The sequence below is a fragment of the Physeter macrocephalus genome, chromosome 3, assembly GCF_002837175.3.
Source record: "Physeter macrocephalus isolate SW-GA chromosome 3, ASM283717v5, whole genome shotgun sequence".
Lineage (NCBI taxonomy): Eukaryota > Metazoa > Chordata > Mammalia > Artiodactyla > Physeteridae > Physeter > Physeter macrocephalus.
The window spans coordinates 5,876,128-5,892,943 of NC_041216.1; the positions used below are offsets into that span (position 1 = coordinate 5,876,128).

General features: G+C 43.4%; 1 protein-coding gene across 2 annotated transcripts in view; it reads left to right on the plus strand.

Moving 5' to 3' along the window:
* Positions 1 to 16,816, plus strand: part of MTF1 (metal regulatory transcription factor 1) — a 37,720-nt gene that overhangs the window by 13,318 nt on the left and 7,586 nt on the right. For both annotated transcript variants that reach the window (XM_007101533.3, XM_007101534.3), the window contains exons 3-7: positions 3,581 to 3,819; positions 4,628 to 4,759; positions 7,672 to 7,745; positions 8,196 to 8,332; positions 11,435 to 11,512. In XM_007101533.3, coding sequence (XP_007101595.1) covers positions 3,581 to 3,819; positions 4,628 to 4,759; positions 7,672 to 7,745; positions 8,196 to 8,332; positions 11,435 to 11,512 — 660 coding nt within the window. The remainder of the gene's footprint in view (positions 1 to 3,580; positions 3,820 to 4,627; positions 4,760 to 7,671; positions 7,746 to 8,195; positions 8,333 to 11,434; positions 11,513 to 16,816) is intronic.

Genomic DNA, 16,816 nt, shown 5'->3' on the forward strand with positions numbered 1-16,816 from the left:
GTGGTACATGACTCTTTTTGAATTACGGTTTTCTCAGGGTATGTGCCCAGTAGTGGGATTGCTGGGTCGTATGGTAGTTCTATTTGTAGTTTTTTAAGGAACCTCCATACTGTTCTCCATAGTGGCTGTATCAGTTTACATTCCCAACAACCGTGCAAGAGGGTTCCCTTTTCTCCACACCCGGGAGATGGGCTTTTGAGAGAAGGACAAGGAGCCAGAGGGGAGGTGGGCCCCTCCCTTCCCCACGCCCACAGGTTTTCGGGGTTTGGCAGACTGTGGTCCACAGGCCAAATCCATACAGACGCCGGTTTTTGTAGAATGGTTTTCACATTTTTAAATTATTTTTAAAATCAAAAGAACATTATTTCATGATATATGAAAATGATATGAAATTCAGATTTCATTGTTCATCAGTAAAGTTTTTTTGGAGCACAGCCTTGCTTGTCCATTTATATATTGTCTATGGTTACTGTCACATACAGCAGCGAAGTTGAGTGGCTGTGAGAGAGACCATGTGGCCCACCAGGCCCTTGAGTCATACGCATCCTCACCTCAGATCCTCTTTCTCTGAAACTGAATGTCGTCCCCCTACCTGAGGCTTTTCCCTCCACCCAGGCTTTTAAATATCCTTGTGGTCTTTATGTTCCTCCCAGATCCTCAGCTTCTTTTTTCCAGGACCTTTCTCCTTCCAGATATGCTCAAGACCTATCTTACTTCAAACAGACAAACAACACTTCATCAACTCAAAAGTCCGCTGTGCTGCTGCCCTCCATCTCCAGTCTCTGTCCCCGCCTTTCATTATTCACCTTCGTCCAGACTTCGGACCTCATCAGTCCATTGAAACTAGTCTTGCTGAGTCATTGGTGAATTCCTAGCTGCTGGATCCAGTTGTTTTCCCAGTCCTGTCTTCCTTGTTTTCTCTGACATTTAACATTTTGATCATTCTCTTTTCCTTGAGACTCTTTATCTTTTGGCTTCTGTGACATCCGTCTCCTTTGCTTCTCTTCCTAATTCCCCAGCCCTGTCTCCCACTCATCCATCAATGGCTTCTCTTCTTTGACCAGTTCCTTAAACACTGGTGACATTCAGGAGCCCGTCCTTTGTCCTCGTAGCCAAGATTTTACTGAGCATCTACTATATGCCAGTCCCTGTATTCAAATACTTTATGCAGATTATTCCTAATTATTACAACAACCCCAAAAAGATCGATTTTGTTTCCTTGTTATAAACAGGAAATTGAGACTCAGCTTAAGTAATTTTCCCAAGGTTACACAGTAAGTGGCAGAGCTGGGGCTTGAACCAGCCTGCTTTAGTGTATAGTAAAGTCAGCTATTATCTGTGTACCAGAGACTCCTGCTGTAGACTTTCTTTTTGGCTTCCAGCCTATATGTCTGTCTGCTAGACATTTCTACCTGGAAGCACCTCAAACCCAACTTATCGTCTCTCCCCAACCCCATCCAGTCCAAAATTGGTATGTGACCATCTCTTTGGTCATCCAGGCCCCAATCACAGGAGTTGATCTTGACTTTGCCTCTCCCCGACCGCTGCCATGCCTCAGCACCCAGTTGTCACTACAGCCATTCATTTTTCCTCTTTTAATTTCTCTGCAATTCATCTCTCATGATGTCCACTATCACTTCCCTAGTTCAGATTCTTCTCATCTCTGTCTTGGACTATTGTCTCCCTTCTCTTAATCTCTACCCCTTCTTTTATTCTCTTAGCCTTCCAGTCTGTCTTCCATAGCTTCCAGAATGATCTTTTCTAAACCCCGCATCTTATTGTGTTGCTATCTTGGTTAAAATCTACTGATGGCTCCCATTGTCCTATTCCTCTACTCCATAGCTTAACTAAGGAGGCTTCACCTTATTTTTCTAGATTCTTTTTCCAGTCTCTTTACCTACTCAGGTGTGTTTGTGGTCCCCTGTACCAGCGTACTCATTTGTCTCTCCAATGTAGTTCTCAAGGTGTTACTTCTTTCTGGAATGCCCATCTCTTCCAGTTTGTCTGAGGAACATTTTTTCAGTTTAATCCCTAAAAAATGGACAAATAGGCAAACCACAAAACACCCTCAGTTCAGAGAGAGTGCCTCAGCTTCTGAGCCTTCACTGTGTCCAGTCTTTCTTAGAGGGGTTAGGTTTCCCTTTCTTATGCTTCCCAAGCACCGCGGGTGTGTATCTGTTGACCGACTCAGCACAGTGTATAATAATTTGTGCGCATCTGCCTCATTAAAATGGTGCTCTTTAAAGACAGAGCTTTATGTCTTGTTCGCCTTTTTATCTGTGGTATCTAACTTGTTGCCTGGGACATAGTAGTTCATTAACTGTTGAATGAATACCAATAGTGTGGTGAGAGCTATGGACTGAAGCTTTGGAGAAAGATGAGGATTAAAGGATGAAGATGTTTGCTAAAGCTGAAGAATAGGCAGAACTAGCACCCTGATATGTATAGCATCAGATCAATGACAAAGTCTTTCCACAGATGCTTTAGCTCATTTTGTTCTGCTCAGAAGCGCCATCAGACAGGCAGGGCAGGCATTCAGTTGTGCCTTTTAGAAATGAAGAAGCTTTAGTTCAGAGACGTGAAAAGACCTACCCAAAGTCCTGAACCTAAGTGCCAGAATTCAGTCTTCTCCAGCCAAGGCTCTGACGCTTCCCCTGAACCAGTGGAGAGATGGGGAAGGTTTGGGAGATGAGAGAGAAGTTATGGGCTAAACCTACATTTAGAGGTTAAAGAAAAGGAGTAAGTGGCTCAGGGAAGATGATAAAGAGCCCCAGAGAATTACTGTGTGGTGGAAGACAAGTTTTCAGAAGGAGAAGGCATTGTTGATGAGATTTTTTTTTCAAATACTAAAGGAAAATTGGGAAGGAGGAAAGAGTTTTACCACCAGGAAGCTCAAGAGAATGGTTTCGTCCGGTGAAGCCCACCTGGCCGAGTGGTTCCACAGGCATTGAGGGAGGTGGAGGCACCTGTGGATCGCACCCTTTCCAGAAGGGTGATGGTGGGAAGGAGACCAATAGGCTGGCAGTTTGAGAAGCGTCGTACTACCAAATATTCCCAGAAATTCATGGTACATTTTTTTCATTCTGTAGACCTGAAAATAATGCAGTGGAAATTATGCTAGTACGTAACTCTGCTAGTATACCTATATGACTGAGTATATAAATTTCAGAATGTTTTAAACTCAATGTAACAGTGGTCAATTCCAATCAAGATATAGTGCCAGAGGGCAGGATGTTCAATCAAGCCTTAAAGTCAAATTGTATTTGAATATGGGTAAGTGTAGTAGTATGTGCCCACCTATGGGGGTAGATGTTTACTAGCCCGAAAACACTGTTCTTACATTCATTTAGAGTGTTTACCTACCTACAAGCTTGTCTCTTGGGCATTACTCTCATCATTTGTCGTCCAGGTGTAATTTGGTCAACGGGAAGATTTTCCCCACTTTTGTTAGAGGGTGTTTTCTGTGTTGATGATAAAAACCTGTGTGTCTCATCTGCATCTCCTGAGAGCCAAGCCCTGCGGGGAGTTAGGCCCTGAGCAGCTCTTTTGTCCCACTGACAAGGTGTCTTCTGTCTGCCAGGTAAAGCGGTACCAGTGCACCTTTGAGGGCTGTCCCCGCACCTACAGCACAGCAGGCAACCTGCGCACCCACCAGAAGACCCACCGGGGAGAGTACACCTTTGTCTGTAATCAGGAGGGCTGCGGCAAGGCCTTCCTCACCTCCTACAGCCTCAGGATCCACGTGCGGGTGCACACGAAGGAGAAGCCGTTTGAGTGCGACGTGCAGGGCTGTGAGAAGGCGTTCAACACGCTGTACAGGTCAGCCCATTCCTCCCTGCACCACCAGCCTCTGACCCCAGTTCTGTCCTGACTGCAGAGCTCTCCCTGCACAGTACAGACGTTCACTTTCAGGGCTTTAAAGAGGACAGTAATGCTCAACTGTTGACAGTTCATTAGGGGAACTTGTAACTTAAAGATTGACACATACTGGGTTGGTTAAAAATCAGAGTCCATTTGTGTCCGGATTCATATCTCTGGAATGACATCCTGGCCTCAGGATTTTAGTGTTTAGCATAGAATGATATCTCCTGTTGGCTCAGGAGCTTGGAACCAAGGTTTTTTTCACTTCCTTCCCTGCCTCACCTTAAAGATTAACTTTTTTCTACCCCCAAGAAATGGGGAGTGGTCCACTCAGCCATTTCCCTTTTCCACTGTTTGTGTCAAGAGACTTATATTAGTGTCCAACATTGCGTATAAAATAGCACACATAATAAATACTAGCTAACACTTAAAAAGCACTCACTGTGTGCTAGGAAGTGTCCTGAGTGCTGATCCTCACAGCCACTGCTCAGGAAATGGAAGCACGGAGAGGTTTGGTAACTGGCTCAAGGTCCCCCTTCTGGTCGAGGAGAACAGAATTTGAGTCCCAGGCAGCCTGGCTCCAGAGTCACACTCACACCACTACGCCCTATACTTCTCTGAATTTCTCTTTGAGCACAAAATGTTGGATACTAATGTATCATGACTATAGAATTCTTATGCACTTGACCCTGACGCACATTAAGCTGACGTGGGAAGGCTCTGTAGTACATTATGACAAAGGGGATTTCTCTGGGGTATCTTGCAGGCTGAAAGCACATCAGAGGCTTCACACAGGGAAGACGTTTAACTGTGAATCTGAAGGCTGCAGCAAGTACTTCACCACGCTCAGTGATCTGAGGAAGCACATTCGAACCCATACAGGAGAAAAGCCATTTCGGTGTGTCTTGCTGTTTTCTATTTGTCACTGACCAGGTTTCAGCTGAGTGTTTTGATGTACTCTAAAATTTTTCAAAGTGGAAAGGAAATTCCCTTCGCTGGTTCTTTGGGCAGTGTTTGCTTTCCCCAGGATAGTTGTAACCAACTACTGCAGATTGGAGGAGTGGCGATGAATTCCAAGAGCATCCCTACCTACTCTGCGGATGGTGTGGCCTCTGCGCCTCATTCTTTCCCTTTCTTTCTTTTTTTTAAAAATAAATTTATTTATTTTATTTATTATTTTTTTATTTTTGGCTGCATTGGGTCTTTGTTACTGCACACTGGCTTTCTCAAGTTGCGCTGCACAGGCTTCTCATTGTGGTGGCTTCTCATTGCAGAGCACGTGGCCTTCAATAATTGTGGCAGGCGGGCTCAGTAGTTGTGGCTCGCCGGCCCTAGAGCACAGGCTCAGTAGTTTTGGCGCACGGGCTTAGTTGCTCCGCGGGATGTGGGATCTTCCCAGACCAGGGCTCGAACCCACGTCCCCTGCATTGGCAGGTGGATTCTTAACCACTGTGCCACCAGGGAAGCCTCCCCACCCCTTTATTTTCAAGGAACGTTTGTTACATGGTGGGTGCTTTTATCAGTGCTAGAGAAATACTAAGATACCGGCTCTCCTTTTGAGAACCTTAGTCTGGTGGAAAAGAACCACAAGTAACCAGACAGTATCTGAGACTGAGATGCTGAAAGAGCTTTGAGCACAGAGGCAGGGATACGTACCTAAGAAGAGGTGAGGAGGGAAGGAGGAAATGAGGGGAAATGAGGGGTAGGGCTGCTTAGGCTACTGGTGCAGGTATTTTTTTCTTTTATCACTTGTTCGGTTGTTGCTTTGTAATATGTCATATGTACATACAAACATAGAGGAGCATCCATTTTAATCTGTAGATTTCAATTTATGTATATACATATATACATATATGGACACACACATATATATTTAATTGATGCATGTATACATATAAGGTTGAAGGAAGGAGCTGTATCATCTACTTTCTCCTCTGCTCATAGCATTTAGCGTGGTTCTGGGCATTCAGCAGGGATTGAAGAACAACTTTGGGATGATTATATGACATTTTTAATAAGGTAATCAGTTTGTAAGGATTCCCCCTAAATGTGATATAGATATATTACTGAAAATTGCCCATAAACAATGTCTTTGAATTGGACAGGAGGGATTGCTCTTTTGTTCATGGCATTAAGTATGCTACCTTTCTGTTCTCAAATCACTCATCTCATTAGGATGCCTAGAAATTGAAAAGTCTTCAGGGACAGTCAACTCTTAAACACCAATTAAATGGAAATGTGTTCCAAAAATTACAGGTGCATTCCTGAGTCATGGCCCCTCTAAAAGCGAGAGTATTTAGATTCTAGTTGGTTACTCTCCAGCTGCTGCGAAGCTTGGGTTACTTTTTTCCCCATAGGGCTGTCAAGGGGACTGTGACTTCTGTTCAATCACACACATTTTTGTCATGCTTAAAACTGCTAATTTTTCTTGAACGTTAGATGGGGTTTTAGACACAATGATTTTATGTACTTAAAAAGTAAAATGCTTGGGCTTCCCTGGTGGCGCAGTGGTTGCGCGTCCGCCTGCCTATGCAGGGGAACTGGGTTCGCGCCCCGGTCTGGGAGGATCCCACATGCCGCGGAGCGGCTGGGCCCGCGAGCCATGGCCGCTGAGCCTGCGCGTCCGGAGCCTGTGCTCCGCGACGGGAGAGGCCGCAGCAGAGGGAGACCCGCGTACCGCAAAAAAAAAAAAAAAGTAAAATGCTTTAGAGAAGCTTTCTATTTAAAGAAATAAAATATGTTGGCTTATAAGAAAATGCATTCATTTTCATGTAAATAGTTACTGAATGCCTGCTATGCGCAAGACTACAGCAGATGTAAAGAACTACATGGACCCTGCCCTCAAAGGAATTATAATCTAGGAGAACAGGTAACAAACGTATACACATAGAGATAAAATAAGATTGGGAATGACAGGTGCCATAAAAGCAGCATGTAGATAAATGACCTAGGAGTTCTAAGGAGGGAAATATTACCTCTAGCTTTGGTTATCAAGAAAGTAGAAGAGGGCTTCCCTGGTGGCGCAGTGGTTAAGAATCTGCCTGCCAGCGCAGGGGACACGGGTTCGAGCCCTGGGAGGATCCCACATGCCGCCGAGCAACTAAGCCCGTGCGTCACAAGTACTGAGCCTGCACTCTAGAGCCCACAAGCCACAACTACTGAAGCCCGCGTGCCTAGAGCCTGTGGTCTGCAACAAGAGAAGCCACCGCAACGAGAAGCCCGCGCACTACAACGAAGAGTAGCCCTCGCTCACCGCAGCTAGAGAAAGCCCTCACGCAGCAACAAAGACCCAACTCAGCCAAAAATAAATAAATAAATTTAAAAAAAAAAAAAAGTAAAAGAGAAGAGCTCTCTGAAGATTCTAGATAATTTCATTACAGCCAGTATGTTCTGACTTATTTTGTTCTAGTGTTGTATTTCAGGCCCCATGCCTATGTCAGAGCCTCTGTACCCACCACTGATATTCCTTATATTCCATGTGCAGTAGATTTTCTGTATGTGTTCTCATTGTCAATAGAATTCTGTTGTGTAATTCATCAGAAGGCTTGTATTGTTGGGGCTCTCAACAGGTGCCTTACTTGTAGGACAAGAAATACTTATCCTGGGCCAACCTCTCCCTCTGATCCCAGATTTGTCACTTTACTTTTCCAGGGACCTGTCATCATTCCCATCTGTAAAACCAGTTTCACTGAGCTGATCATAGTGTTCTGAGCAGTTGTTTTAATTTAAGTTTGTATTTACAAGAGATATTGAAGATAAAGGTCTATTAGCTAATGACTGCTATCCTCTCTGCTTAAACAACTTACTTAGGTGTGATCATGATGGCTGTGGAAAAGCATTTGCAGCAAGCCACCACCTTAAAACTCACGTCCGTACACATACTGGTGAGTTTAGGCTAATTTTTATCTTTTAACCTTCATTGAGTCAGTAAATATCTGTACTTCCATTGAGACCTGTAGAGCTTTGTGGAGAGAGCAAGCCTAATCATTTGGCCTTCACCTTTAATGTTTGAGTTTCTTTCAGAGGTAAAAAGGATCTAAAGATTGGACTCAGGAGTCCAACCTTAAGAAATAAAACCAATGCAGAGAGAGATTCTCAGAAAAGAATCTGGGAGGGAAAAACTAATCTTCTCTTTTAACTTCCCAGGAGCAGGCCATTCTCAGTGCTTTGCTCTACATTAAATTTTAGGACTGGAATGATTCACTTGTAATTTATCCAACTTATTACTTGAACCCTTATTAGAATATTTACTTCCCTCTGTTAGGGAAAAGTACATGTCTTAATCCAGTGAAATGATTTTATGGTAAAATTAATACCTCTTGTCATTCTTGCAGGTGAAAGACCCTTTTTCTGCCCCAGTAATGGCTGTGAGAAAACATTCAGCACTCAATACAGTCTCAAAAGTCACATGAAAGGTCACGATAACAAAGGAAATTCATACAGTGCACTTCTAAATCACAATGGATCAGAGGTGTGCAGTGTTTTGTCTCTTGTTTTGATCTGGGCACCATAGAACAGCAACAGTTGTTTGTATATCAGAATAAAAGGTTAAAATGCCTTCTCTCTAAATCTGTTAGTGAGAGAGAAGAAATCAGTGTCAAGATCTATGTCTTTGTGATGAGGTGGTGGAAGCCAGAAATTTCACCAGCCTCCCTGTGCTTCAGCCCCTGATTCGGCTCCACCTCCCCTCCGTCAGGTATGGTGGAAGAGATGTCTTGGAACCAGAGGTCTCAGAATGGCTTCCAAAGTGTCAGCCAGGTGCTCTCAGAGGGTGTTATTTTCCCATTCATGTCTATAAAATGGTACGTCTGCACTTGAGTTTGGGACATGAGTTAATGATTTGCTTCACCCATTCATTAATCCATCATTGGAGAACCAGGCGGAGTCTGGGGGGGTCCCCTGCCCTTTTGAATTGTCTGCAGACCAAAAGGTTTGAGAGCCACCGCTTTAAGGCACTGAACCACAGAACAAGACTCTGCAGAGTTTTAGGTGGTTTTGTCTGTTCTTTACCAAGCCCTTCTACCACATTTTCCTCTCCTCTACAGCTTCTTTCCAGAGAGGTCCTGGGATAAATTTACTGTTATTACTTCTGATATGGTATTGGGTAACTTACCTTATGTCTTTTGAACCCAGGAACTGAGAACTGTTATTATTTTGCTATTTCATAGATAAAGAAACTGAAGCACACTGACCCCCTTTTGAATAATGAGGTTCTTAAAGTATGTAATACAGTTTTGATTTGGGGAGAGGCAGCATAATTTAATTCTGTGGTTTATAATTTTTAAAGAACAAAGGATCCCTTTAAAAGGACTGTGATTCGAATGTGTTTTATTAGTAATAACTCCTCCTGTGTTTTATTAGTAACAATAACTAATATTTACTGAATTTTTACTATATGCCAAGTACTGTGCTGTTTTTCTGTGAATTATCTCACTCACAAGAGGTCAGTTATTGTTATTATTCCCATATCACTGATAAAGAAACCTGAGGCAAGGAGAAATTAAATAACTTGCCTAAATATCCAAAGCTTGTAATTAGTCCCCTTTAGGCAGGCAGGCTGATTCCAGAGCCTGGGTCTTGACCCCCGTGTTGTAAGAGGCAAAATAGCACTGGTTGAGAAGAGGTGTGAATTCACATCCAGGCTCCACAACTAGTCACATGACCTTAGGCAAATGACTTCTTTGCGCCTCAGTCTCTTCCTCTGTAACGCCAGGTGAAAATGCTAAGATCTGAGAGTCTTTTGTGTACGAAGCTGCATTTATGAAGTCATGATCAATTTTCTTGTATTTGTAACAATCTGAGGACAGTTTCTTGCCACAGTCTCTATGCATTGGAGGGCCCTAGTGCACAGTGCCAGACCTCAGCTACTCTGGATGGCTCTTCACTCCCCAGGGGAGGGAATCTCCTCTAGTCTCAGGCTTTCAATGCCATCGAGATTGCCTTTGAGTCCTAAATTTATATCTCCACCCCGGATTAACCTTCAGCTTGATGTCTCCACCCAGCTGTCACCTAGGTTTCCCAGTCTTGACATGTCCCAACCTGTTCCTCCTGCAGTCTACCCCATCTTAGTAAATGGTGCAATCTATGCCATCTTAGTAAATGGCACCTCTGTTTTTCTGGTGGAGCAGGCCAAAAATCTTAGAGTCATTCTTGACTCCTTTTCTTCCCTCATACCCGCCACCCACCAGCAAAGTCTATCAACCCTACCTTGAGAATATATCTAGAATCTGATCTGATTACTTCATTCAAGCCACTGTCATTTTTTGGCCTGGATTACTGCAGTCACCTGCTATGTGGTTTTCTTAGCACCTTTCCCACTCTTCTCCCCACTGCTACTCTGTCCATGTCTGTCCTCTGCTCATAACCCTTCAGTAGCTTCTTGTATCACTTAAAGTAAAAGAATCTTTACAGTGGTCCAGAAGGCCCTAGACACTCTGTCCTGGTCACTTCTCTCACCTCATTTACATCACTTCCTTTCACTTTAGCCGTACCGTCCACCGTGTGGTTCCTTGAACAAGGGAAGCCCACTCTTGCCTCCAGGCCTCTGTACTTGCTATGACTCTGTGTGAAACACTTCTCCCACGTGTGTGCATGGCCCATACCCTCTTTCCTTCAGTATCTGCTCAAAGGCCACCTTATCTAAGAGGCCTTCCCTAATCTAATAAAAGGGCAGCTCTTACCCTGGCCTTCCCTACTCCGCTTACCCTCCGTAGCACGTATCATCATCTTGTGTACTGTATATTTATTTGGTTTTTTGTCTGCCCCCCCTCCCCACACTAGAATGTAAGCTCTCTGGTGGCGGGGACTTTGTTTTCTTTATTATTGTATCCCTGGGCCTGGAACAGTGCCTAATACATAGTAGATGCTCAGTGAGTATTTGTTGAATGCATGCGTGAATGGGAACAACTGATCCATGAGGTAAAGCAGGGTTACCACATGAAGTATGTGAATTCCAACTGGCATTCTAGGAATCCAGAATTCAGAGTTAGCCCAGACAGCCATATATGAATAATAACCCCTCAGTACCACTCTGAGTAAGTGTCCCTGAGATGCCCATGTTGGGGACACAGTGATGTAATGGAAGGAAGATGGACTTTCAGTCAGAAGCACTGGGTTTGTGTTACGCTAATTAGCTGTGTGATTTTGGACAGTTCACTGCTAGTCTTAGCATTCATTTTCTCATACTTAAAATGGGAATGTGAAATAATACTTCAAAGGTTTATATGAATAGTAAATGAGGTCATGTGAAATTGCTTTATCAGTGGTAAGACCAATTATACAAATATTATCCATTTCATATTATTATAGCTTTTGTTACTCTGGAGCCTGAATCATGAGATAATTCTTAAACTCTATTAACTATCTTTAAGAATGTAAGAGCTTTCTTCTTAAGAATATCAGGATTTTAAAAACTGAAATAATTCACATAGTCCTTGCTTTGAATGGTTTTTTACTCTCTAGACATTTGTAACCTTAGGGACACTGTAATCAAGTGTTTTATTACCTGATAGGCTACTATAAATCCTGATTTTTTTTTTTGTTACTGAATTAGAATTTTTTTTTTCTTTCACAGGATACAAATCACTCACTTTGTCTGAGGAATTTAAGCCTTCTGTCCACAGATTCCGAATTTCAAGAAAATTCCAATACAGTAAGTGTACCTGTGATTATGGGTGCCATTAAAATAAGTGCAAGAATTGAGCCCTCCCTTTGGTGGGAAAATTGGGGGAGGCCAGTCTTCGAAGTCTTTCAGATTGAGTTGTGTTCAATTACTAACCATTTAGGGTGTTTTGCTCTTGTTTCCTGATAAGAGCTCTCATTGGAGAGGTTGTTCTCTCTGACGTGTAGTGCCTTTTGACCTCGATCACTCACTTGATAACCTCCTGCCCCAGAAAATGTCTGTCTTTATTCCTGTAGCAAATATTTCTTGAGTGGCTACTCAGTCGGGCAGAGTGCCCGTGCTGAGCTGGTGGTGGTGGTGAAGTAGCTGTGGTCTGTCCTTGAGGAGCTTAAAATTCATCCACTGTAAGGGGGAGCCAGGATTTCGTTTCCAGACTTTTCTCAAGCCCTGCCAGTCTGACCAGAGTCAGTTTTTTCCTTTCTTTGAGCTCACTACACGGGGGTTCTGAGAAGGACCTCCTCTGCAGGCCCTCTGCTAAGGGACCACGCCAGTGTCTCTTGATCTGCTTGCTTTGGTTCCCTCTGCCATTGCCATGGCTCCATGATGTATCTTGCAAACTGCCGCATCAATCCTGAGCTTATGCTCCTTCAAGAGGATCTGTGAGCTTTGCTGGGTCACCGACACTGGTGGTTAAGTGTGCATTTTTTGTTGTTTTCCTCTGGTAAATAAATACAGCTTAGGTCAGATTTTCTGTGAGTATACGCATAATAAATAAGGAGGAATCAATGTGATAGGAAGGATTTGAACAGAGACTGAGCGACTCAGGAATGCTGTGAAAAAGTGTTTCTCAAAGTGTGAATGGTGGAGTCATCTGCAGCTCTTCTGCAACGTAGGTTCTTGGGCCTCTCCCAAACCAACTGAGTCAGTATCCTCCGGAAGGGGCACCTGACACTGCAATTTTATATTAGCACACCAAGGCCTGGGTTCTCCTGGTCATGGCAGAACTGCTCTTATCAGACCAGCCCTCCCACAGAAAACAGCTGTATATGCTGGACAAAATATAAAAACAACTACTTGAAGGCACCAGAGAGCAACCCAAACAGGCAGAGGTAACGCTTGGGAGAAGGGGCCACTGGGAAGATAGCAAAGGCACTGGATGGGTCTTCAGGCTTTATGGTTTATCCATCTCAGGGCAGGTCCTGGTTGATACCAAATAAGATGGCCCAGGCTCAGTAAACACTCTGTCTTACTGGCTTGACTAACCAGAGGACAGAGTTCAGGGCTACCACGGCAACTGGAAAGTCAGGGGGTTGGCCTGGAAAGGAGAGAGCCACAACGGGGGGTGTCCTGAGTTCTGTGTATAAGTTGTGTCCAAACCTCTAGTTGACCCCTGAACTGTGGGTGTGTGGGGCAGACACTTAAGCAGCCCAGCTGAGGCTAAAGAGCTGGACAAAGATTACAGCTGCCATCCACTGCAGGGAAGACAGAGCTTGGAGTTGGAGCATAGCCAAGTTACCGGAATGTTAAAGCAAACACCAAATACTCTTCCAAGAAGTGTAACAGAATCCTTAGTCTCCACAACATATCATTTGCAATGTCCAGGGTTATCCAAAATTTGTAAACATAAGAAGACACAGGAAGGGACTTCCCTGGTGGTCCAGTGGCTAAGACTCCACCCTCCCAATGCAGGGGGCCCAGGTTCGATCCCTGGTCAGGGAACTAAATCCCACATGCCACAACGAAGATCCCACGTGCTGCAACTAAGACCTGGTGCAGCCAAATAAATAATTTAAAAAAAAAAAAAAAGAAGAAGAAGACATGGGAAAACATTATCCCTACTCAAGAGAAAAGGTAATGTATGGAGACTGACCCCAAGATGAGCTAGAAATTAGAATTAGTGGGCAGACATTTCTAAGTAGCTCTTAAATGCTCAAGCACATAAAGGAATATGCTTGTAATGATTTAATAAATAGGAAATCTCAGCAGAGAAATAGAAACTATAAAAAAAATGTTCCAAATGGAAATTCTGGAACTGAAAATATATTGAAATTTTAAAATTCACCGGATGGGCTCAACAGCAGGTTGGAAGTGACAGAAGAAAGAATCAGTTAAATTGAAGAGAGATCAGTAGAAATTAACCAATCTGAAGAACAAAGAAAAACATTAAAGAAGCACTTCATATGATTGTTTGGCATATTCACATTTCAGAGCTAATGCTCTAAATGAAGCTAATGCACTGCGTGGCCAAGATTGCCCTCTAAGCCACACAACCTAAAATTTCTGGGTATAATATCTCCTTAACCTCAAGAGATCATATGAAATGGTTTAGGCATGCACTCCCTGGCTGGAGCTGTGACATATGACTGAGGAGCTTTCTGAAGCCCTGGGGTCACCAGGTGAGGAATCATATGAGGGGTCACTGAGTACTTGTAAAAAAAAAAAAAAAAAAAAAAAAAGGAAAGCTTTTTCTGCCATAATTTACAGCAGCAAGAGAGAGGCCTGCTCTTCTCCCTTGAAATCAAACGATATGTGTCTTCTTGTCACCCAGCATTTATCCCAGAATTGGAAATAGGCTCATTTTTAGTCTTTCAACTAAGACCCCAACAGTTCCTTGAAGTAATAGGATTAATTTTGCTCTGCTTGCTTTAAAAAAAAAAATGGTGATGAATTGTTAAAATCAAATGATATATTTTTATGAGATCATCATTTTACAGGTTCCTGGGCGGCCACGTGCTTGTGTGTCCTAGGAGCGAACTTGGGCTGAAGTGCTGGGGAGTGGCCCGCTGGGCCTTTTGGCTCCTGAGCTTCAGGATCCATCCTGTTCCCAGATGGCTCAGCGTTCTTGTGTCTCTTTGCTCCAGGCCCCAGAGGCTTAGCCTGTTCTGTCTCCTCTGCTTTGGGGGGCAGTTCCCACTCACTCTGCCCCCAGGGTTGTTGCCCTAAAGCCTGGTAGTGGCTGAGTCACAGTCCCCTCAGCACCTCCCTTTTTTCTTTCTTTTTTTAATTAAGAAAAACTTTTTATTGAGGTATAATATACATGCAGAAAAGTACACCTATCATGTACACCTTGATGAATCATCACAATTCATCATATCCAGGTAACCAGCACCCAAATCAAGAAACTGAACATTCCCAGCACCCCAGAAGACCCCCTCAGTCCCCCTAACAGCCATTACCTCTCCCTAAGGATAACCACTGTCATGACCTCTCACAACCTAAGATGAGTTTTCCCTGTTTTTGTGTTTTGTATAATTGGAATCATGTGGTATAAACTCGTCTGTGCTGGCTTCTTTCTTGCAACGTTTTGTTTGAGAAATTAATCCATGTTGTTGCATTTAGTAATAGATTATTCATTCTCATTGTTGAACAGTATTACACTAAGTGAATATAATAGAGTTCGTTCGGTCGACTGCCCTTGGGCATTTGGATAGTTTCTAGTTTGGAGCCATTACGATAGTGCTGCTGTAAACATTCTTGTGCATAATCTTTTGAAGTCACACAGACTCATTCCTTTTTTTAACAGTGTTGTTCCTGATGATGATTCGTAAACAGGTAGAACAAAAAAAACAACCATGAAGGAGTTGCAAAGCTGTAATTATAGCTTAGTGGTAGTTGTTAGCTCACCATTTTTCAAAGTGGGTGGCACATCTTTATTGGGTTATAAAATAGTGGCTTATAATCAACACTTTAAGGACATCAGTAGAATAGAAAATATCAGAAGACATTGCACATAGTAAGGATAGGATCTGTTTCATAGACTTTTGTTTCGGTTGTACATACAGATATGTATGTAACATGAAATATATATGTGTAATATATTTCCTACTTTGTGTCATGATGAAAAGTTTGAAGGCACTGTTTTGGCCTGTGATTCTTAACTCCCTCTGGACTGGAAGCTGGAAGCCTTACATAGGTTTCTGCCTTCAGCTTCTACCATGCTGGCCATCAGCTTCACTGAACTTCCCCTCTCATTCTGCCAGTTGTGGAGTCATGGTAGAATAATTGGACCCTCTTGGCTCAAGTGGGCAGTTCATCTCAGAGGCCCTCTAGATTGGTGGACAGCTCCACTCGCCGTGCTTCCGCCCAGCCCCAAAGAGATCCTTCCCCCTCCCAGAAGCAAAGTTGACGCAAAATGCCCTTAAAGCTCAAGCTGGCACCGGGTCAAAGTCTAGCCTGAAGATAGGTTTTGTGCGGTCTATACCGTGCTTTTAAATTGTTTTCAGTTGCTTGTTTTCAATTATAAATCAGTAGGTTTCACGTAAAAATCCAGGTTTTGAACCGGCCCTGAGCTCTGGTGACCCCCTGTGTGTGGCCCGTGGCCGCCCTCAGCTGAGCCCGCAAGTGTGGCCGAGGCTTTGCCACAGCCCCTGCCCTCTGCTTCACTTCTTTCTGTTGATCCCTGGGCTCTCGCACGTGGTTGCCTTTGCCACCCTCGCTGCACACAATGCGAAGTGGAGGTGGGCTGCAGAGAAAAGGATTGCTGTTTTTCCCCTTCCCTCACCTGAAGGGAAGCCTGGAGGTGGTGCCTGTCAGCAGTCAGGCCCTCGGGTCACTAGGTGCTCTCTTTTGTTTTCTCATATCTTATTTTTTCATAAATGCCTCTGACCTTTTTTTAGTTGTAAGTTACAAAGAAACTTGCAGTGACAAACAGTAGTGAGTCTAAGGCCATCACTAGTGTCTGTCATGATAAGTTTCCTTATATTGTTTGATTCACTACCATGTGTACATATTAGAATAGCATAGACATTGTGTAATATCCTTGGAAGATATTCACAATATGTTATTATTGTGTTATTATTATGTTGTTACATGAGAAAAGCAAGTTCCAAGTAATAAATGTTATACAACCCCATTTTTATGTAGAATTTGGTCTTTTAGAGCAGGGGTCAACAAAATTTTTGTAAAGCTCCAGATAGATATTTTCGGCTTTGTGGCCCATACATCCCCTGTCACAACTCCTAAAATCTGCCACTGCAGTGCAAAAGCAACCTAGACAATCCAGAAATGAACAGGAGTACCTGTTCCAGTACAACTTTATTTACAGAAACAGGCATTCAGCCAGCAAGTCAGTTTGCTGACTCCTGCTTGAGAGTGTTTGAGGACCCAGATCTTCAGCATCTGAGGCTTAGGGAAATAAATGTCACCTTGGGAAGGGAGAAGTTAGAAACAAGAAGCATATCCAGAGATCATTCTAGTAATTTAGTTGTTTTTTTTTAAATAGATTTATTTATTTATTTTTGGCTGTGTTGGGTCTCTGTTGCTGCGTGCAGGCTTTCTCTAGTTGCGGCAAGCGGGGGCTACTCTTCGTTGTGGTGCGTGGGCTTCTCATTGCGG